At 44.7% G+C, this 23,574-nt stretch overlaps 1 protein-coding gene and 2 long non-coding RNA genes across 6 annotated transcripts in view; 1 reads left to right on the forward strand and 2 right to left on the reverse strand.

The window, feature by feature from the left end:
- ITGA6 (integrin subunit alpha 6) overlaps positions 1–2,172 on the reverse strand; it is a 63,734-nt gene extending 61,562 nt beyond the window's left edge. The window contains exon 1 of one of the 3 annotated variants that reach the window (XM_077917019.1): positions 1,614–2,172. In XM_077917019.1, coding sequence (XP_077773145.1) covers positions 1,614–2,155 — 542 coding nt within the window. In that variant the 5' untranslated portion in view covers positions 2,156–2,172. The remainder of the gene's footprint in view (positions 1–1,613) is intronic. The other 2 variants (XM_028749613.2, XM_028749614.2) reach the window with 2 other exon arrangements.
- On the forward strand, positions 1,612–11,199 carry LOC114606973 (uncharacterized). 2 transcript variants are annotated; one of them, XR_013390363.1, is made up of 4 exons: positions 1,612–1,750; positions 5,653–5,798; positions 7,635–7,779; positions 10,663–11,199. It is a non-coding gene; the product is annotated as an uncharacterized LOC114606973 (long non-coding RNA). The 2 variants fall into 2 exon arrangements; XR_013390364.1 differs by lacking the exon at positions 1,612–1,750 and adding an exon at positions 3,449–3,481.
- Positions 10,171–17,584, reverse strand: LOC144325074 (uncharacterized). The gene is made up of 2 exons (XR_013390365.1): positions 17,479–17,584; positions 10,171–10,391 (listed from the first exon to the last, which is right to left on the reverse strand). It is a non-coding gene; the product is annotated as an uncharacterized LOC144325074 (long non-coding RNA).
- Positions 17,585–23,574: the final 5,990 nt, after the last annotated feature.

Consider the following 23,574-nt stretch of genomic DNA (forward strand, 5'->3'; position numbering starts at 1 on the left):
AGCTTCTCTAAACCAGGGACGTCCTTGGAGAATAGGGACACTTGGAGGGTCTGCTGCAGCAATCTGCAGACAATCATGTTGAGTCTCATGAACTTAAGGCGATTTCTGAAGATCAAACCTCTGTGTTAACAGCACAGAGAAGGCCAGACTGTGGTTGTGCTTGTTTTTCTGAACCAGGTGGCAACCGAATTTAAAAGCCTCTCCCTCATTTAAGCGGCTTGTTTACTCCATCCGTCCGCAAGAAGAGTTAAGGAAAAGTTGGGGGCAAGCATATCTTGTGATTGTCATGAGAGACATGTGTGTTGGCATGACTGGGCAAAGCTTACACACCCACAAAAACCCAAAGGATTCTTTCCTCTTCTTCTTCAAAAAATGGCACCGTTCAAATGCTGTTCAAACCGGGCATCCTGCCTTTTTCAACGTGCTTTCCTGAAGGGGAGCATATAAACACTTGCTTATTTTAGCACCGCCCTTCGGCGTTGCTGCTCAACCGACCTGAAAAGTTTGCATTCCCTGAGGGGGAAGGTCCTTTTGTTGCCCTACACCCCCGTCGGCATTCTTTGTTAGGAGGGATCAGGAATGCGCAAACACACTGGGGCAGGTTTTGTTTTGTTCCAAACCAAGCCTTTCCCGAGAATCTCGTTTGGCTTAATGGATCCCCAACTCTACTTCTCCCTCAGGTAGTGGATCCCGGAGCAACAACCCGGATCAGCCACTTTTTTTCCAAAACACCCAGTTCCCTTCCGACATTTTGATCCGTCCCATCCGTCCGTCGCGTTTTCTGCAGCAACTCTTGATTCCACCCCCCCCTATCATAACACAGCCCGCCATAACAGGTGGTTGTGGGTCCTTCGATCCCCATTTTGGGTTTTAGCCAAAAATAACACACACACACACACCCATGCACAAAATAACTCCATGCAAATCCGCGATCGGGGGTCGGTTGGGGAGAGGGAGGCATTTCCCACACACACACACCGGCGGAAGTTGGTGTCCTTGGGAGCCTCACCCTGCCTGCTGGCTCCACACCTCCATCCCCCTGGTGGAGAAATCGCAAGGCGGGCACAGGCGGCGAACAAACTTCCGAATAAGCAGCGCCTCCGGCTCCGCTTCCCCAAAGCTGAGCGGATCCCGTCCAGCCCGGGGTTCCATCCCCGACAGGACCCCAAAGAGTGGGGCAAAGCACGGAATACGCGGCTCGCAGCGATGGATCCTTTGATCCAAGCGAGCGCGCCGCTTCGCATGGCAGCCTGTGCGCGCGCGAGTGGGGTTACTTCTGCCCGATCGCACCTGCGGGCCTTGCGCGCGCCGCGAGGGCGCAACACGTTTGCATCCTCCTCCGCCGCCCCCCGCAAAAGAAGCAAACAACTTAAATCGACTTCGGAATCTGGCGATCAGCGCTTCAGCCCAGCCCAAGAGCTCTGCCCAAGACAGAGGATCCGCATTAGGGCTTCTCGGGAGCCAGAAACTGTTCCAGTCCAGTACGCGGCGCATCTAGGGCATCGAGGTACCCTATGGGGATCCCCCCCACCCCCATTTACTCGCCCCCTTCCCAAAAACCCAGCCGGGATCAAGATGCAGGCAACTTCTTCCCCCACCACGGACCCACTTACAGCCTCTTGTCCTCGGGCTGCAGCTGCCGGTGCATCGCCAGGGAGAAGCCGAAGAGGCTTCCGGAGTCCCCGCTCCACATGACCACGTTGCCCGTGTCCAGGTTGAAGGCGAGGACGAGCCCCGGCAGGAGGGACAGGTAGAGAAGCGGCGGCATGGGGCCGGGAGGGTGCGCCACGCGCGGCTGCAAATCCCAGGGAAGGGCTTGTCGCTGGATGGAGGGCGAGTAGGAAAATCCAGGCTTGGCGGGGCGCGCTCCTCGCCCGGTTTGGCTGCCCGCCTCGCTGCCACTCCGTGAATGAGCTCGTTGTTCTCTCCGGAGACTCGCTCGGGCTTTGCACCAAGTGACGAACAACAAGCGCGGAGCCCCGCCCCGTCTCTCCCCGAGCGCGCACGGCTGCCTTGCCGCGCTCTTGCCCTGCCCTGCCCAGCCCAGCCCGGCCTGCCGGAACTCCGCTTTGCCTCTTGCCCAGAAAATCTGAGTCAAGGCGGCTGGAATCGCTCGGGCTGACCGCTCTCCAGGAACAGATTGGGGCGTGTTCATAAGAATCGCAGAGTTGGCACGGATATCGAGGGTCATGTAGTCCAAACCCCTTGCTGCAATGCAGGAATTCTGCCCACAGGACTCGAACCGCCAGCTTTCTGGTTAACAGCCAGAGACTCACTGTTCTCCAATATTAGGATGCGGTCCAGCTTCACTGTTGTTAGTGTGTTGTTGCTATTCTTATTGTTATTATTTATTAAATTTATATATGCCACCATTCTTTCGTATGTGAGATCCCGCCCCCCCCAAACCAGAGATGACAACTTTCTGGGACAGATGGTGGAGATTGGCTTTCTGCCAAAATCTTTCCCAAGCTAAACATACCCAGCTCCTTCAACCGTTCCTCATAAGGAGGCTTGGTTTCCAGACTCTTGATCATCTTGGTTGCCCTCCTCTGCACACCTTCCAGCTTGTCAACATCCTTCCTAAATTGGGGTGCCTTTTATTGGAGACAGTATTCCAAGTGTGGTCTGACCAAGGAAGAATAGAGTGGTCTAGGAAGATGTAGTTAGCCCTGCGAGCCCCAGCTTGTGGCTATTTATCTATTTATATCCCACTCATACAAGGAGCGCAAGGCACCCATAGGCAATGAATCTTCCCCTTCGCCCACAGACATTTTGTTCTCATAAGGACCCTGTCAGCTCAGTAGAGAGAAAGCATAGCATATAGCCCAAGACCTCTCAGTGACCTTCATGGTTGGTAGGTTGGTATTCGAACATGGATTTCAGCGCACCTAGACCGAGATTCCCATGCCTACAACACACCGGCTGTCTGCGAAATCTAAGCCATAATAATATGCCCTCGTGAAGGAGCTCCTTTCTGGCCTTGCACACATTCCATGCTCCTGTGCCAAGCCAAAAATTCTAAACCAATATGAAACTGAGTGGCTCCATTCTTCCTCGCTGCAGACGGTGTTCTGCTGTCATTTCCTGCAGCAAACAACTGAGGTGTGTGAATGACGGGCACATGCCCTTACACACCTATGTGCGCATGCACCTAGGAGCCTTGACTGGGCAGCGCCTGCGTGACATGAGTGCATGAATGTTTCAAGGTCCTGTGGTTCATGTGTCGGACGGACGAGCTCACTATCTGGCAACCTAGGACCACCTGACCCTGCAATTGTGTTTGCTTCAGGTGTTGCCCTGGTGCCTCCGTAAACAACCACCTAAAGTACGAATGACAAGACACATCCTCCCCACAGCTCTCTGGTTATATGTGCACTTAAGGCCGACTCCGTTGCAATTGGTATATTTGCTGGAGGACAGGTTGATGTGTTCTACCTACAGCAAATACCATCTGATGTGGAGCTGGTCCTCAACTTTCTAGGTATCTCTCGGCTTCTTTGCTTTTGCTTCCACCGCAAAAAAAGCTTTCCTGGTATCAGCAAAAAAAATTGTAACATATCAGCTGTTCAGGGGAAGCCAGCTAGAGTTCACTCAGTTTCCTATGTTCCTAATTATCAATAGGAAATAAAGACTTAAAGATTAATTAGAGCTAAGGCTGGAAAGTTGTGGTTACCTGGTTGTAATGTGGTTGGTTTTTCCAATACAATATGTTGTATGGAATATTAATGTGTTATATGATTCCTCCTTTCTTCCCAGGGCATACAGTCGTACCTTGGATCCCGATTCCGAACACCTTGCGAGTTGTTGAACGTTTTGGTTCCCAAACACCGCAGACCTGGAAGTGACTCTTCCAGTTTTCAAACGTTCTTTGGAACCCGAACGTCCAGCAGGGCTTCCGCTGCTTCCGATTGGCTGCAGCAGCTTCCTGTGTGGTGCAGAGAGCCAGTGTGGTGCAGTGGTTAAGAGCGGTGGACTCGTAATCTGGTGAACCGGGTTTGATTCCCTGCTCCTCCACATGCAGCTGCTGGGAGACCTTGGGCCAGTCACACTTCTCTGACGTCTCTCAGCCCCACTCACCTCACAGAGTGTTTGTTGTGGGGGAGGAAGGGAAAGGAGAATGTTAGCCGCTTTGAGACTCCTTTGGGTAGTGATAAAGTGGGATATCAAATCCAAACTCCTCCAGCCAATCAGAACCCACGCTTTGGTTTCCAAACGTTTTGGAAGTCGAACAGACTTCTGGAATGGTTTCCGTTCGACTTCCAAGGTACCACTGTAATTTATTTCTGGATATATTTTTCAATGTAAATTGCTAGAAAACCCTTTGGGTGGAAAGTGACTAAATAATAATAATAATAATAATAATAATAATAATAATAATAATAATAATTTGTTTTTATTGTGAGCTGCTTTCGGGAAGAAATGGCAGGATGCAGGGGTTGTTTTTTTTTTAAAAAAAGTAATAAATACGTTTCTGTGGAAGTCATTGTTGCCAAGGATGGTCTCTCGGCAAGATGTAAGCTGTGAGTCTCTCCAGCTCACACGTGTCCTGCCATCGCTGGATTTTCAGCTGCCTGTTTATTAATGGCATGCTGGGACTCTGCCAAGCGCACTGCAAGATGTGGGCCTGCTGGGGTTCCATATTGAGCTGTAGCCGTGCCAGCAGTGCTCTCCTCATCAATGTAACGATTCTTTGCCTAATGATAGGGTTGAAGCTGAAATGTTCATTTTTAAAGAGGGGGGAAAGGTGCGTAGGGAGCTGGAGCCAAATGAGGCACTCCAATCTGCCTTCTGGATACACTTTAAGAATGGTCTCTTTCATCGCTAAAGTCTTCATCTGTCAGAGGGACACAAAAAAAGCAAATTTGCACATGTATTTGGCCTGAAGTGTATAATTTTGTTGGTGTATGTTGAACACACAGCTGTGTATCTTTCAGGCAGCAGGTGAAACGAGTTCGTAAACCAAATATACGATTCCGCCCTCCCCTAGATTACAATCAATGCATTTTAGAATAAAACTCTGTAAAAAACCCCGAATAGGTTTGTTCTGAATGTCAGTAATTGCAATCTGGCAGTCCAGGGTTTTAAGTACCATTCAAATCATGGGTAGGAGTCCTGTAGCCATCTTAGCGCTGTGGGATGTTTGGCTCCCACAGGAGGCAGCAGTGGCGGCCGCCATCTTGGATTAGACAGATTCGCGGAGGTAAAGGCTATCAGTGGCTATTAGTCACGATGGCTATGCTCTGCCTTCATGGTTGGAGGCTGTATGTTTCCATACCCTCCAACATTTCTCTGATGAAAATAGGGACATTCTGAACACCAGTTGCTAGAAATCATAGGAGGGGAGAGTGTTCCTGTGCTTGGGTCCTCTTTGTGGACTTCCCATAGCCATCTGGTTGGTTACTATGAGAATAGGATGCTGGACTCGATGGACCACTGGCCTGATCCTGCAGCTCCTCCCTCCATAACGTTGAGCATCTTGGTAGCACATAATAGAAGATCATTGAAACGAAGTGTGCGTCTTAGGTATTCATTCTGCACTGCATGTTGGTGCTTCATGCTAGCATAAAGCGGACCATGTCAAGCCGCAGTAAAAATGTTTGTTTTTAAAGGGTGCTAAGCTCCGTTCATTTCTTTCTCTTCCTTGCACGCAAGCTGCAAAAGGAACAGCGCACTGACAACTGGACTCGTCTCCCTCCAAAGTAGAACCGCCAAAGGACTGAGTCAGCAGCACAGAGAGTGTTGTTTTGGTAAACGAAGGCCTGAGCTATTTGCCCCGGACAATGGCTTCATTTCCCCATGTAAGCAAAACCTCTGCATAGTTGCCGTTAGTTACCAGAACGCAAAGAGGTCTGTTAGCTGGGGCAGTTGTGTTACACGAGACGAGAGTCTGGGAGATAATAAATCGCCACTGTTAAGCATCGCTCAGGGTCTACATTTCAGCACAGGACTGTCAGAAACCACTGACAATACCAATACATATTTGGATTTAAGTACAGTGGTACCTCGGGTTACATACGCTTCAGGTTACAGACTCTGTTAACCCAGAAATAGTGCTTCGGGTTAAGAACTTTGCTTCAGCATAAGAACAGAAATCAGGCTCTGGCAGCACAGCGGCAGCAGGAGGCCCCAATAGCTAAAGTGGTGCTTCAAGTTAAGAACAGTTTCAGGTTAAGAACGGACCTCCGGAACGAATTAAGTACTTAACCCGAGGTACCACTGTTCTCAGATACCTCCTATGTGAACCTCTTGGCGCTTCTGTGTTTACAGTACGTAGATTATTTTGTGGAAGTAGGTTTGGTTTTGGGAGTCCCTTTGAGAGCCTCGGTAGAAAAGACTGTGGTATTAGACAGCACAGTAAATGCAAGCTGAAAATCTCTAGGTCAGTGTTTCCCAACTTTGGGTCGCCAGCTGTTTTTGGACTACAACTCCCATCATTCCTAGCTAGCAGGACCAGTGGTCAGGGATGATGGGAGTTGTAATCCAAAAACAGCTGGAGACCCAAGGTTGGAAAACACTGCTCTAGGTTGTTTCTACGCTAGTTCAAGCTTAGGAGAATTTCATGGTGCTATAGATACTTTTAGTTATCTTGATGGAGTAACGTGGGGTTAGAGTTACAGAATTGCATGTGGACTATGTGGCTTGGGGTGGGGGCTGTAGCTCGTTAGAAAAGCACTTGGTTTTCATTCAGATGGTAGCAGGTTCAAACACACACACCCCCAGCTGGGGATTGGACTGGGAAAGTCAGCTTGTCCCCAAAGTCAACTTCGGAGAACCAGGCCTTTAAGAAACATGAAGGCTCTTCGGTCAAAACGCCAACATTCACCCACAGCCATGACACTTTAGGCAAAACTGTAGCATATATCAATTCAGAGTAAATCAAGACTGTCTAAACTCATAACAAATTGAAAGGAAGTGAGAGAGACAGTGTGGCACTGCATGCATATAGGGGGTAGTGAGGGAGAGTGGGTGGAGCAGTTTAAGGGAGCAGAAGTCCTTTTGTTCACTGAAGGTAGTAGATCTGGAAGAGCACACATCGCAAGCAGGGATCTGAAGAGAAACAAGGGTCAGAAGACGAGGCAAAGTCATGTTAAAGTGAGGACAAGGAGTTTGGGCTGGAGACAGGAAGCCTGTGAAGGGATCTGATAACATTCAGCCACAATGAGTACATCAGCACTATTTCAACATTGACAAAAGTAGCTCTGATTGCTCCCACACATTAGATGTCGGACAATTAGATTTTGCCACTTGTGTGTGTGTGTGTGTGTGTGTTTAATTAGGAGCTGCTGCAACCATTCTCGCATCTTGATGAGTGTACCTGCATGACAGACATGTGTCCAAACACATATATTTATACAGTTAATTTAAAAACACCAACCTGTAAGCAGTTTACAGTACATACAAAATAAATATAAAACCTTAAGGATATGCAGATAGAAATCAACAGATGTTGAAAATAAGTAGGCCTAATAAAATGATCAAATACACATAAAATCAAGTTTTAAAAACAAATAGATATAATAAAATTATCTGTTTGCCTGTCCATACATTTTTTTCTTTTTTAAGGCTGGCATCAAAAACAGTATAATGGGGGTGCTTGCCTAGTATTTATTTGTTTGTGTTATTTACATTTTCAGGTGTATACTTCAAATAATCTAAAGTGAGAAGTGGCTGTTGAGTGAAGACAGAAAAAGTACTGTTTGATGTTCACCCATTCACTTATATTTTACCACAAACATTGCTTGTTTTGGTGAAACACGCAAACAAAGAATCGGGGCCTCTGTAAGTACATTTGCTTTCAATGCTTTCTATTGGTTTATGTTTTCCACCTTAACCTTTGTTTTGGCTATTATCTACCCAGTTATTTCTAACTATAACTTTTAAGGCCAAAGGGGTTTTCCATTTATGCTTACATTTCTTCACTAAAAGCAGTTTTATTCCAGCCAATGGATCTACAGTACTTAAAAGGTTTTGCTTACCTAAATCTTTGCAGAGTTGGGGCCTAGTTATAGGGTGTTTTTAAACAGCCATTGTATCGAAATGCTGGCTTTTTTCTTATTTCTCTCCTCCTTTATAATGTGCTTATTTCCACTCTCGCCCCCTGCCAAGCAAAGCCCATTCACTATTTCATGCCAGAAACCTTTTTTAAAGGAATAAAACTTTGCCAAATAAAGAGACATGCCAGACGGGAAGTGGATGAGCGTGGGGTGGTTTTTTTGGGGGGGGGAGGGGTTTAAAATTAGCCTCCAGCCAGTCCTGAATGAAAGGAGGAAAGGGCTAAAAGGAATAAACGTACACACACACACACACACACACACACACACACACACACACTCTCACACACTCTGTAAGGAAGCCCCCGCCATCCCATTCCTCTGTGGAGCTCCAGTTTCGCTCTTCAAAATGCTTGATTGCATTATGCTGTTGTGAACAGACAAGCTTAGCAAGTGAACAGTAAATCTAATCAGTTTGGCATAAGGGGTTTCATGGGATCAGGGCAGACAATAGGAATAGTTGTGCGAGCTTCGCTGACTTCAAGTGATTCACTAGTTTATCCATTAGAGCCAAAGTCGTAACAAAGCAACCATTAATTACTGATGTGCAGGACTCACCAACGATGGGCGGGGGTTGGGTGACCCATTCACGACAATTCGGGAAAGCCATTGTCTTAAGAGAAGCAATTAATACACGATGGTTTGTAGCGGTTCTCTTCCCTAAGCTTTTACTCTAATGGCCTTTTTGACAAAACCTAGAAAACTGTTACTGGAATATAGAACTAATCCTCATCGTTTTGGAACAAACCTTAACAGAAAGCAAATTCTAAGTTATCTTCAGTTCTTATGTTAATAATTCCCAGAGGAACTCCACGCTCCCCCTGTAAGTCCTAGCACTCAACATCTGAGTGTTAAAAATAATATTTTTGTAACAAGTAATTACTGGTTTGAACAGACTCTCTTAGTCTTCTTTTTAGTCTTCTCAGAATCTTGGGCACATCATAGAGTTTCCCCCACAAATAGACCAACAGTCCATCGTTGATATACAATGCACCTTGATTATTTAACGGCATGGGTGACCTGTGAACCTCTAGATGCTATTCGATGGTGGCTCTCATCATCCCTGACCATTGGTCATGCTAGCCAAGGTTGATGGCAGTTGGAGAACCCTGGGAAGTCCCAGGGTAAAATGAACACAATGGAAACCACTCCCAAATTGTCCCAGGCTACATAACATATCATGTGTTTAAAGCACATTTCCTCCCAGAATCCTGGGAACTTTAGTTTACACCTCAGAGAGCTACAGTTCCCTTAACAAACTGCAGTTTCCAGGATTCTTTGCGGGGAATTCGTGTGCTTTAAATGTACCGTATTTTTTGCTCCATAAGACACACCTGGTTTTCAGAGGAGGAAAACAAGAAAAAAAATATTCTGAATGAAACAGTGGATGTATGATTTTTATGGTTCATGCTGTGGCCACAGACATGTGATTTGACGGTGGGTTTGGGGTGATCCAATGCAAAAATCCTGAGGACCCATAGGCTTTTACCTGCCCCCTCCCAGGCAGCCTCCTTTATCGCTAGCGTCCCTTATCTCCCTCCTGATCACTTGCTGATCAGCTGCTTCCTTTCAACACTCCCTTCCCTCTTTTTTGCCTTAGTGTCTTTTCCTTAGCTGGAGCAGTTTTTTGCTCCTCCTTTTCTTCTAATTTCTCTCCTTATTGCTTTAGTCTTCCTGTTTTTCCCCCTTTGCAAGTTCGCTCTTTACCTCCCCCCTCCCAGGCAGCCTCCTTTATCTCTAGCGTCCCTTATCTCCTTCCCAATCGCTTGCTGATCAGCAGCTTTGTTTCAACACTCACTTCCCTCTTTCAAAAAAAAAAAAAAAGCACAATCTGCTTTTTGCCCCTGGGCAATTCGGCTCCAGGGACCACACATTCGCTCCATAAGACGCACAGACATTTCCCCTTACTTTTTAGGAAGAAAAAAGTGCATCTTATGGAGCGAAAAATACGGTATGTCCTCAATGTTTACATCCAAGTATCTGGATTAGGAAATAAGGGTAAGTCCTGTTGGTTCATTTCTCCGTTCAATAGGTGTACTGCAGAACTCTTGAAAAAACACTTTGCACAAATCGATGTCATGCTCACTTTCAGATAAGTATAGAAACAAACACAAGCTGGTTGCTTTCACGATTTATTCAGTCAGTGAATTTTGGTGAAATGTCTGCTGGAGGTTTCCTTCCTGCTGGAAGACATTTCTTCATCATGACTGCAGCGAGCCAACACCTAAATATTTTGATGTGCTCTGTCTCCACACGCCAGAGATGGAGAAGATTCATACCCTCAGGTGGCTTTTATGTGAGGTATTTACACCGCTGCTCCTGGGTGTCTATTATCCAGTCCTGTAGTGGGTGGAAGATAACATCACAGGAGTTAAGCAATAATGTCTCTAATGAATCAAATAGTGTCATGAACCAGCAGTCTTTTAATATCAAACAGATTAACTTTCACTGAGTCACAGCCAGCCAGATCTGCAAACCACACGGAGTCAGCACATTTGGGCTAATACAGGTTAAGGCCAAAATCACACATTCGTTTTCAAATGCTTTAATGATCACTCCGGAATCTGCGTCACTTAATGCCCTGACAAGGCATGCTTTCCCTGCTTTACAGTCGCTGTGTTCCTCCAACTTGTGCAGAAGACCTTCAGCCAAATTGTTGGCCCACACCCTGACTTGGAGGAGATGCGGTTGCTGACAATCTAACCCTCCCGAATTCTTCATTACCTGCCATGCTGCATCACCATTTATTTGACTGTCTTCCCAACCCTGGTCTCCATGAAACTGAGAGTTGTGGGTGGGTGGGTGGGAGTGGAATCCTTGTAAATATCACAGAAACCTCTCTTTGATCTTAAATGAATGTTTTAATTGAAATATTGAGAGGGACACAACCCAGTTGTGCTCCAGGAAGATACCTCTGTACAGGAAGGGGGGAATGTTTCTGTTATGTACTGAAGTTCTCACCCTGGGCCAGCAGGGGGATACTGTAGATAGTTATGCAAATAAGGGATCGAAAGTGACGTTCAGTGATTGGATAGTTTTAGAAAATTGTTACAGTTACGTTGTACTGGAGCTGTATATAAGCAGGCTGACTGAACCCTTCTGTTCAGCTCTGTTCTGGCCTGTGAATAAACAAGAGCTGTTTGAAGAATCGCTGTGTCGTCTGATATGTTCACCCACAACTTAACAGTTTCTTTTTCTTCCTTCTTTCCATGAGCAACAACCTAGGCAGGCCAGTTGCATCAGAAGCGCTCCAGTAAGCTGCCACTGCTCCCCTTTCGGTTTCTTCTACTCCCAGAGGGGAGCAAATTCTGGGAGAAGTGATGGGTGCAGGGTGGGGGATAGAATATCCCTCCCAGCTGCTAGTGCTCCCACTTAAGTGCTTCTGTCACCACATTCCTGTTACCTTGGCAGTCAGTGGAGAGATACACTTGATCAGGGGTCGGCAATCTAAGGCCCATGGGCCACAAGCGGCCCACGGGGGTCGTTTAACCAGCCCACGAGCCACCCCCAAACCGAACCTCCGTTCGGCGAGTCACCGTGCACTGCACTAAACTGGTGCAGAGCAGCATGGGGACTCGCTTCTGCGGTGCCGAAAATCACGTCTGCGCTGAAAATTGCATCTGTGCAGATGCTGAAAATCGCGTCTGTGCAGACGCCAGAAAACCGTGGGCGCACATGCTTATGCACGCGCGCGATCCAGCCCACAGAGGGATCTCCGCTGGAGTGAACCAGCCCAGGCGAGGTAAACCTTGCTGACCCCTGCTCTTGATAAAAGACTGTGTCTGGAATAAGTACTCCTTTTCCTTCTTAAGAAGTGGAGATTTGCAGATGAAGCTGTCTGGAGGCACATGCTAAATGGTCCTTCAGTGAGGAAGCAACGGTTTGGCTTGAATTTCTGAGCATCTTTTTTTCTTCTTCTTATTGTACTGTTCTTGCAGTTTCTAGGAAATGTATAAAATCTTTTACCAAAAAGTAAAGGGGGGGGGGAATATTGTTGTTGTTGTTACGAACAATTATGCTAATAGATTTCAATCGAAAACTGAGTGACTAATTTATAGACCACCTGCTTAAATGGAAATCCACTTAGCTAATTCAAGCATTTGGCGGCCATCCAACCAGGTAACTTGAAACCTTATGGGAGCAATTCATCAGGCGCGATGGTGGCTTTGCAGACTTCATTAGTTTCAGCAGAGCTTGTCCAAAGTTCGTTATTAGGAAGAGAAGTTTGCAGGGGGCAGTTTCTAGATAGTCTCCCACTTCTTGTAAGGATCCTTTCAATTATGAACTGCATATCTAACGGGAATGGATTAAAGGCGTAGCAAAGATTAAGCTTTTAGATAATTTGAGTTGGCTCATTGATATGAAGACGTCATTCCATTGTTAGTCCCACACTCAGTAATTGCCTAACGCTGAACATCATTCAACATACTGGAGAGCAGCTCTGCTTGCCATCAATGCTGCTCTGATAGATCGGATTTTAAACAATGATCATTCTACTACTGCGTTCTCCTTTTCACTTCTACATTTTGGGCTTAGACGGTAGAAACCTGTGCATGTCTCCCAAGTTTATTCAATTGTTTGACCTCATCAATGAAGAGGGGATTGTGGGATGGATGGGAAAGACTTGTTCTTTCATAAACCTAAAATCTTCCAGTATTGACCCATGTAACATTTCCCCTACTGAGTTAAGAAAGATTTTAAAGCTGTCCCTTTTAATGGAAGAATCAGCGCTGAAAAGCCATACAATGGAACTCTGTTGTAGAGAGCAGACAATAGCAGCCTGTCATTTTCTTCTTAATTTTTCCCTTGGCTGTTTGTAGGTGGGGGCTTATATCTGAATGGTAAATTCAAACCATTTTCTGAAACAATAGAGAAGTTCTGACAGCACTCTATTTCTGCTTTGATTAGTTGTAATCAACACATTTGCACACCATAATGCTGATCACTTAACCAATGATGAAAGTCTGAATGAACTGGAATATATCAAGATTGTTGTGTATATATATTTTGTATACACATTTGATAGGTATTTTCATTGCAGGTCACTGAGGCTTTGATGTAAGGTATTCATAATGAGAATAAAATATTCAGAAGCCTATCTACATAGCCTAATGGTCTAACGTACCGTAATGTTGCACATGAAATACCTCCTGAAAATAAAAGATTTCAATACATTTAAAATGTGCAAATAAACCACTATAGGACAAGCAATTGGTTCAGTGGTGAATGGCATTGCAATAGAGCAGCACTTAAAGTAGGCATTAACAGACAAATATGGAGAACCATCAAAATTATTATTAATTAATTAATTAATTAATTAATTATACCCTGCCCATCTGGCCGCATTTCCCCAGCCACTCTGGGCAGCTCCCAACAGAATATTAAAAACACGATAAAACATCAAACATTTAAAACTTCCCAAAACAGGACTGCCTTCAGATGTTTTCTAAAAGTCAGATACAGTGAAACCTTGGTTTTCAAGTGTCTCGGAAGCTGAACGTTTGGGTTTTCGAATGCCGAAAACCTGGAAGTAATTGCTTCCATTTTCGAACGCGCCTCAGAAGTTGAACGGCTTCCGATGTGCGATTCTCAGTTTTCTCAGTGGGATTTGTCGACCGCCCATGGTTGAATATTTCGGAAGTCAAACGGTCTTCCGGAACGGATTACGTTCAACAACCGAGGTTCCACTGTAGTTGTTTATTTCCTTGACATCTGGTGGGAGAGCATTCCACAGGGCAGGCGCCACTACCAAGAAGGCCCTCTGCCTGGTTCGCTGTAACCTCACTTTTTGCATTGAGGGAACTGACAGAAGGCCCTTGGAGCTGAGAACATTATAGACATCAAGCAATGCATTTCACTCTCATTGAGTAACGGCTCTAGACTCCAAAAAACATTATGGAAGTTCTGGCAAAATATGCAACCCACTTTTGCAGCTGCAAAATTCTTTGACATGTAGAAAGAGGCACAGAGTACAGAGCAGGAAACAACAACTTAGCAGACAGGGCGTATGACCTGGTTCACAGTCACAAAAGTATTTATCACATAATAGCCACATAATTATGGGCAGATCCACACCACACATTTAAAACTCCTTTGGCATGCATTGAAAGAACATGACTTTCCCCAAAGAATTCTTAGGAACTATAGTTTTCTCCTCACAGACCTACAGTTTCCAGCACCCTTAAGAGGGTGTTTTTAAAAACAACAATTGAGCAGTATATAAATTTTATGAAATAAAATAAAAGCAAGCTTTACAGATCCCAGGATTCTTTGGGAGAGGTTGTGTCCTTTAAATGTGTTTGATGTGCTTTAAATGTATTGGTGAGGGTTTCGAAATACAGGCTTCCTTCTCTTGTCACCCTCAAGGTAAAAGACCCCTGGACAGTTAAGTCCAGTCAAAGGTGACTATGGGGTTGTGGGGCTCATCTCATTTTCAGACCGAGAGAACCGGCGTTTCTCCACAGTCAGCTTTCTGGGTCATGTGGCCAGCATGACGAAACCTCTTCTGGCACAACTGAACACTGTGAGGGAAACCTGAGTGCACAGAAATGCCATTTACCTTCCTGCCATAGTGGTACCTATTTATCTACTTGCACTGGCATGCTTTTGAACCACTAAGTTGGCAGGAGCTGGGACAGAGCAACAGGAGCTCACCCCATCCAGGGATTTGAACCATCAATCTTCTGATCGATAAGCCCAAGAGGCTCAGTGGTTAACTTTAGAAGCCCTAAAGAGCCTCGGCCCAATATACCTGAAGGAGCGTCTCCACCCCATCATTCTGCCCGGACACTGAGGTCCAGCGCCGAGGGCCTTCTGGCAGTTCCCTCACTGTGAGAAGCTAAGCTACAGGGAACCAGGCAGAGGGCCTTCTCAGTAGTGGCACCCGCCCTGTGGAACGCCCTCCCATCAGATGTCAAAGAGAACAACAACTACCAGACTTTTAGAAGACATCTGAAGGCAGCCCTGTTGAGGGAAGTTTTTAATGTGTGACATTTTAATGTATTTTTAATCTTTGTTGGAAGCTGCCCAGAGTGGCTGGGGAAACCCAGCCAGATGGGCAGGGTACAAATAATAAATTACGTACTATTACTATTACTGTTTAGACCATAGCGCCACCTGCATCACCCTCAGCAGGACCAGAGGCAGGGAGGATGCGTGGACAAAGACAAGAAAGAGCTTCTCCCCTTTATTCCCTTCACCTCACCAATGGTGGCAGTGACAGCAAAGGCCTCCTGGGCTGTGGATGCATCCACACTCAGTCCTCAGTGTGACGACTGATGAGTGGAAATATAATATAGGAAGAAAAATCAGCTACTGAGTTACCACACTGCCAGCATTATCTTGTTAAAAAAACATATTTTGCTCAGCCTAACTTCAAAAAGGAAGGAGTTTCTGGGCCATTTATAAAGATCTGATTCCCAAACTTCCTGAGCAAGCACAGTACTGGAAACGGTGTCCCATTTGGATTTAAAGTTACTTCCTGCCTGTTCTTCTAGCCCTAATAAAGCAGAAATCTATTTTTGACAACACTTTGTTGACAGCTTCATCACGGTTGTATCAAGTCTGAGTGTGGTCTGATTTCTTAAATTGCTAACAAAACAACAGCACACCTGAACTGGAAGCAACCAACCTGCAGTTATTCCCCTGACTGACTAGATTACTGCACGAGTCAAAAGAGGTTTTTTCCACTGGCTGACTAGAACATATGCCTAGATAAATACTGAACTGCTCAAGGTAATTGCCGCAGTAACTAACATGTTTTCACTACACTGCTCATTTAAGGATTGTGTAACCACAACTGATGATCACATGAGCCAATATGCAAATACTTTACTGTCTAAATAGCTTAATATTTTTATTGGAAAATGTTTGAAATTACAAGGCACTGAAACAAAGTGCTTGGTTCCAGGAAATGCAGTTGCATGCATGAGAGATCTGGGCAGGCTACAAGGATAAAGGTAAAGGGACCCCTGACCATTGGGTCCAGTCGTGACTGACTCGGGTTGCAGCGCTCATCTCGCTTTATTGGCCGAGGGAGCCGGCGTACAGCTTCCGGGTCATGAGGCCAGCATGACTAAGCCGCTTCTGGCAAACCAGAGCAGTGCACGGAAATGCCGTTTACCTTCCGGCCAGAGCAGTACCTATTTATCCACTTGCACTTTGACGTTCTTTCGAACTGCTAGGTGGGCAGGAGCAGGGATCGAGCAACGGGAGCTCACCCCGTCACGGGGATTCGAACCGCCAACCTTCTGATTCGCAAGTCCTAGGCTCTGTGGTTTAACCCACAGCACCACCCGTGTCCCAGGATGGCTTGTTGCAATAGTGTGTCCTTGTTTTCATCAGAGAAATGTTGGAGGGTATTTTCACCCCATTCACTTGGTGTCCATGATGAGATCATAATAAGCTGTCTGGACGACAGGTTCTGAAGGTAAGGAAGAGGTCATTTCGGGATTCTGGAGAAATGAACAAGAACTATAAGGGTTAATAAGCCACCACACCTGAAAACGTCTTCGCTGTAAACCAGGGAACAAGTTGCTCTTGTAAACATCCTATGCTAACTGTCACTTTGATTGTTCTTGAGAACTTTTTTAACATACATGTCTCACAGAGTTTATAAATTATTATCTTCCCTATTTACACTGCTGCTAGTAGATAAACTCTTTGAAAATAAATGGAAGGGAAGTGGCGGTGGTATTTATTGTGGCTGGCATAAGATAAACACTGAAAAATGCTATAAAGGGGAGAGAGCCCTTGGCTTTATGTAACAGTCACACTGCTGTTTATATAAATGCCCAAAAAGGAGAGAAGGGAAGCAGTTGTTTCCTGCATGTAACGTCATTTTGTCATCTGCCCAACCATTTTATAAAACGATTGGAAACCTTTATTCGGTTTCCCTGGTTGGGGGGGAACGCTGAAACAAAATTCTTAGGGTGTTTTGTGAGACACATTCCCTCACTACCGTGGTACCTCAGGTTACATACACTTCAGGTTACATACGCTTCAGGTTACAGACTCCGCTAACCCAGAAATAGTGCTTCAGGTTAAGAACTTTGCTTCAGGATGAGAACAGAAATCGTGCTCCAGCAGCGTGGCGGCAGCAGGAGGCCCCATTAGCTAAAGTGGTGCTTCAGGTTAAGAACAGTTTCAGGTTAAGAACGGACCTTCGGAATGAATTAAGTACTTAACCTGGGGTACCACTGTATTTGATTTGATTTCTGCTTCTGACAAATCCACGGCCGTGAGCCTGTGAACAGGTGAACGAAAGGCTTGTCTTCATGGTTTCCCTCCTCCTGAAACCATATTGCAGCCAGCCTTTCCTCACGCTGCTCCGGTGAAAGGAAGTTGTGATAGCACAGTGTTTATATTTTGATAGACAGAAGGAACAATAATGGTCACGATAAAAAGGCAAGAGGCAGCAACAACATACCCTCCAACATCTCTCCGATGAAAATAGAGACGTCTTGTTTCCTGCTTGGCAGGGGGTTGGACTCGATGGCCCTTGTGGTCTATTCCAACTCTATGATTCTATGATTCCACACTCTCCAACATTACTCCGATGAAAATTGGGACGTCCTAAGGAAAAGTGGGACATTCCAGGAGCAAATCAGAAACTGAGACGGCGTCTGTAAATTTGGAAAATAGGGACACTTGGAGGGTCTGCAAAAAATAGCAATTGGAAAATGTGATGAAAGACTGAGGACAAAAAGTGGGTGCTCCCAGGTATTAACAATGGAAATAATAATAATAATAATAATAATAATAATAATAATAATAATAATAATAATATCCCACTCATCTGGCTGGGTTTCTCCAGCCACTCTGTGTGGCTCTCAACAGAATATTAAAAACACGATAAAACTTCAGATGTGTCATGAAGGGCTCATTGCTGTCCACTGGGTTCCTTCAGATATTTTTTATTCTTGAAATGAGGCAACCTGCTACAGCTGCATGAGCCCACAGAAGAAAGGCAGCATGGTATAAGGAGGCAAAGGCATTTATCGATCGATCAATCGATTGATTGATCAATCAATCAATCAATCAATCAATCATTCTCTGATGCTTTCAGTCAAGGCCACCCTTGGGCAGAGTAAGACAGCCACAGGTTCCCCATCCCTGAATTAAACCAAAGTCTCACTTGACTTAACCAGAAATGATATCCTTCCTTCCCTCCTTCCCTCCCTCCCCAAGTGACACACAGACAGGTGGCAACTGGATGCAACAATATGGTGCCTTCTCTGTAATCTTATATGAGAAGCGGCTGCTTCTTGTTGCTCAGTTCAAAGGCCATCCCTGATCTCGATACTCAGATGGCTTTCAAAGAGGATTAGACAAATTTGGGGAGGATAAGTTTATCAGTTGGGACGCGGGTGGCGCTGTGGGTTAAACCACAGAGCCTAGGACTTGCCGAACAGAAGGTCGGCGGTTCGAATCCCCGTGACGGGGTGAGCTCCCGTTGCTCGGTCCCTGCTCCTGCCAACCTAGCAGTTTGAAAGCAAGTCAAAGTGCAAGTAGATAAATAGGTACCACTCCAGCGGGAAGGAAAACAGCGTTTCCGTGGGCTGCTCTGGTTTGCCAGAAGCGGCTTAGTCATGCTGGCCACATGACCAGGGAAGCGGTATGCCGGCTCCATCGGCCAGTAAAGCGAGATGAGCGTCGCAACCCCAGAGTCGGTCACGACTGGACCTGGTCAGGGGTCCCTTTACCTTTACCTTTAAGTCTATCAGTGGCTACTCCCCTTGATGACCACAGTCAGAGGCAATATGCTTCTGAGTACCAGTTGCTTAAAACCGAAGGAGAAGAAAGTGCCATTCCCACAGATATCTGGTTGGCCACTGCCAGGATACAGAACTAGATGGGCCACTGTCCTGATTTATATTTTCTTATACGTTTAATGCCATTTTTAAATAAAATGCCACATCGTTGTTCTGTGTGCCTGAGAACGTTTTAAATTAAGGTATACATTGGTGTGATTTTTCCCCCTTTTAGATTGAATAAACCACTCACAATGATCATATTTTCCAGTTTTCAGGCCTCTCCATTTGCTTTTAAGCTCTCGCTTGCCAGAAAAGTAGGTGGAGCAGGAATTTGCCAAAATAAGCCTTGATTAATTTAACTGTGGGGCATGGCTAATGCTTCAAAACTCTGGAATTTTTGAGTGGAAAGAAACAAACTTCCGTGTGAACGCCTTATATTTGGACGAGAGTCACAGCTCACACTTTGAGTCCATTTTTCATTTTGCAGTAGGCAAAAGTTGAGGCTGCATTCCTCTACCCATAGCTGTCAACTTTTCCCTTTTCTTAAGAGGAATCCTATTCGGAATAATGGAATTTCCCTCAAAAAAAGGGAAACGTTGACAGCTATGCCTTTACCAGCTCTTCCGTTCAGCTCATTAGAACAGAGAAATAACACCCGAGCCCTCATTTCTTTCAGTAGCTTTGCACTAGATCTTAATCCAACCAACATGGTAGTTATGTAGAAGGTTCATCATAGGAAAAGCATGGGAATATGTCTGAGGAGCATTGAGAACAGCCCTGCTGCAGCAGATCAATGTTTGCTGAACTAAGCCTGGGAATTACAACTGGCGGCTAACTGGACAGCTAGCAAGCGATGTGCAAATGTCAGACTGTGGTACATTTTATAGAAGCTCTTCTGGAACGGCATACTGCTTTTCCAAAGAAACAAGCCAGCTCCCCAATAATAGACTAAACAGGGAAAGGGACAAATGGAAGATGGCGGGAAGAGATGTGATTCCTTTTTATTTTCAGAAAGGTTACAGTAAGTCAACAATAAATGCAATTTTTTGGGAAGGATAAGATTCACATGCATTTCTGTTTCTTTAGTCTATAGACTGTCAACATGGGGGGGGGAGCAATGCAGCTAATCATTCAAGTCTAAACTGTAGAAGGTTTTATAATAATAATAAATTTTATCTTCAACAAGAAGAGGTAGAAATGAATTACTTGGCCACAGTACCTTTGGGTCGGGTATGTGTATTTTCTAGAGGCAGCTGATGTTGAACGTGAATCAAACTGAATCAAAGGAAGCAAATTGCTACTTTTCCATTATCAGAATGTTTCTGCTCCCAGCGAGAGGCACTTGTGTGATTTTCCGCCTCAAAATAACATGGCCATCCATAACTGAGTCCTATACGCCTTGATGGGGAAAAGGAGCTGGGAGGAGGAGATTGGAAGCAGCAGCTTCCATTTTAGAATTAACCATGGTTTGTTGTTACATATGACAAGGATAACCATGGTTAGTTTGAATGAGCCATGGTCAGAAACAATGGCTCCTCCCTGGTTTGTTTCAATAAACCATAGGAAGTAGCCAAAAGACCACTCCTTCTCCCTACCCCACATCAGCTTTAATACATGCCTGGGATAATAACAGGTATGAGTGATGGACACTTTCTGAAATAATTTTGGTTCACAAGACTAGAGCTATTAAGAATCACCACCACAGCATTTTAAGTAGCATCCCATGGACTGCACTGAATACAGTATCCCTCACAAGCAATGGAATGGTGACTGCATTTCTTTCTAATTCCATGTAAACCATACAACACGATCCTGCTAAGTAGATTAGAGGTTTGATGTATTGGACTTCATGTCGTTTGCCTTTAATATTCAGTCATTATTGCTCTTTGAAAAGCAAAGAATTACCTCTCTGTGCGCTAATGCTGGTTTTATCTGGGATTAAGACCTATTTTAAGATTAGATTTGGTTTAATTGCACTGAACCAAAACATAGTCTTGGACACAGGGAACTGAAACTTCTGATTAAACGCCTGTCTGGGATGCTCACAAAGCAAAAGTAAACTTAACAGGCTGTGTGGAGATGGCCGGTGATGATTGCAGGAAAAAATGTCCCCTTTTTTGCAACTGATTGGATTAAAGAGATCCTGCGATATTTATCACAAGTTCTGAAAAACAGAAGCACCCATCACAGTAAGAGAGAGCCAAAGTCTGCATACACACCCTACTTTTAAAGCACAATTAAAACACCTTCCCCACCCACAGAAGTTCTAGGAACTGTGGTTTAGCCACTGCTTTTTTCTGGGGGGAACGCAGGGGTACGCATACCTCTAAACATTTTGTGAATCTTACGTTTGGCCTCATTGAGGGGCAGTATTTCAATATGAGTTTAGAAAATGAGAGTACCCCTAAACATTTTTTTAAGGAAAAAAGCACTGAGTTTAGCCATTACAGAGCTACAATTCCCAGCACCCTTATCAAACTATAGCTTTCAGGATTCTTTGTGGGGATTGCTTCAAATGTATAGTATGTATGCAGCCTACATGCCTGCCTTTTCAACAGCCTACCTAACTCCGTATCTTTGTTTCCTTGTAATCCATGGCTGTGAACTTCATTGCCTCCTTCTCACTGGGCTCCTTCAGCTGTATCGTGCAGCTGTGAGAAGGAAGCTTCTTCTTCTTCTTCTTTGGCGATCACTCGTAGCTGAGTAAGATTGTCTTCCATGAACACAGTCTTAAGAGTGAGTCCGTAAGGGACTGTGGAGGCCAATTCTGGATCCACACGTCCTTCCACAGTGGGGACATAGGTTTCCAAGCGGGAGTTGATCACGGTGAGGGTCTGCCAAGTGTGCCTTCCTCTTAGCACATTTCTCCCTTTCGTCCCGAGTTCGAGCATCTTCAAAACCCATGACACCTTTGGTAAAGGCTGTTCTCCAACTGGAGCGCTCACAGGCCAGTGTTTCCCAGTTGTCAGTGTTTATACTACATCTTTAAAGATTTGCCTTGAGAGAGTCTTTTGTTGACCACCAGCATTACGCTTTCCATTTTAAAATTCGGAATAGAGTAGTTGCTTTGGAAGGCTATAATCAGGCATCCGAACAACATGACCTGTCCAACGAAGCTGATGTTGAAGAATTATTGCTTCGACACTGGTGATCTTTGCTTCTTCCAGTACACTGGCATTAGTTCGCCTGTCTTCCCAAGTGATGTGTAAAATTTTCCGGAGACACTTTGAGAAAGAAGCACATCTGCCAGGAACAGGTGGGATGCTGGGACAGAGCCAGCCTCCCGACACCAACATTGCCAGTAGGTTATCTACCTCTAGCTTTGCTTAATGAAATATTTATAGTGTGCACTTTCATAAAACTACAGCAAAACAGCGTGCAGCATACAAAATCACAGTAAGGTTAATCAAACCATCTGTAAAAGTGTCAGTAAATACTGGTTGGTAAAAAATAAAATAAAATTCACATTGCAAAGTCCTGTCTGAATAAGCCAGTTTGTAGGAGTTATAGTTCTGTATATCTCATAGTAAATGACTTCCCCCTCAGTTTCTGTAATGCATTTTGTAAATATACAAAAAAAAAACCCAACAACAGTTCTATAATTTGGGTGGGGTTTTTTACACCACAACCCATGTCTTTGTTGAGGAGCACAACATTGCAAATCTGCAGGAATGCCAGACAGTGCCAAGCGAATCCAGACACTCAAAAACAGTTTGTTGGCATCTAAAGAAAACCATTCTAAGATACTGTCAGAACCTAAAGCTGTTTGATTGCTTTCAGGAAAAAGGTGGGGTGGCTTATATCCCAGCTAACCAAACCGCAGGGTGAGACATGGAAAGCAAATGTTTACCTGGAAGGTATGCATAATATGCACTAAGTAGTCATAAGAGATCCAGAATACTGAGTAATATATACTGAGTGTGAATTAAGTTTTGCAGAGGAGGACTCATTCAGTAATGCAGAATGCTTGACAAGTCTTGACCTGTGTCTTGTTCTGTATTCTTTCGGATAGTACTAGCTTAAAACCAATTATTTCCCACAACATTTTATTGTATTTCTTCAAAGAAAGAATATAAACCAAATGAAATTCAAAGCATTGTCATTAATGAAAACTGATGTCCATAAAATTACCGTAGCCGTCATATAAACTTACATACAGAAAAGTGGTTCTTCTGGAAAGATCTGTGTTGACTTGAAAAACACTGATTATTGAGATTGTAATATCTCAATAAATGTGTATTCATCATCAGACACATCGTACTTGTTCAGACAATCTGCCCATCAAATCAAAATTAGGTAGAATTAAAATTAAACAGTAGAATATTCAGGCAGAAAAGAAACTGCACTGGGAACAGGAAGAAGATCTTTCATCTGCTAAAATAAGGGAAATAGGGCAATTTGATGAAAAACATGTTTTCAGACAGTCAGACATTACACACAGAGGGCTTGCCTTCCAAAATAAGCTGAGCTGTCAACATCTGATGCTCTTGAGATAAGGGAGGACTTGTTTGCCCTCATGCCTAGGAAATGAAGGGAGGCAATAGATGTAGCCATTGTACTCTGAGTGAAGGAGAGACACTGTGTTGTTAGGTGAGATGATAAACAGTCCCATTTTAGCAGAGGGAATGAGGAAAGGATTTAGAGCACAGTGGTGTGTTTATATGACCAAACTTTCTCCAGAGGCTCCCTTTAGTTAGATTTTCTCACGACCTATTCTCCCTGTGTCTCACGACCTTTCCCCACAAATGGCAGCCATTTTAGAGGCAATC

Source organism: Podarcis muralis, chromosome 1, assembly GCF_964188315.1.
Source record: "Podarcis muralis chromosome 1, rPodMur119.hap1.1, whole genome shotgun sequence".
Classification (NCBI taxonomy): Eukaryota; Metazoa; Chordata; class Lepidosauria; order Squamata; family Lacertidae; genus Podarcis; species Podarcis muralis.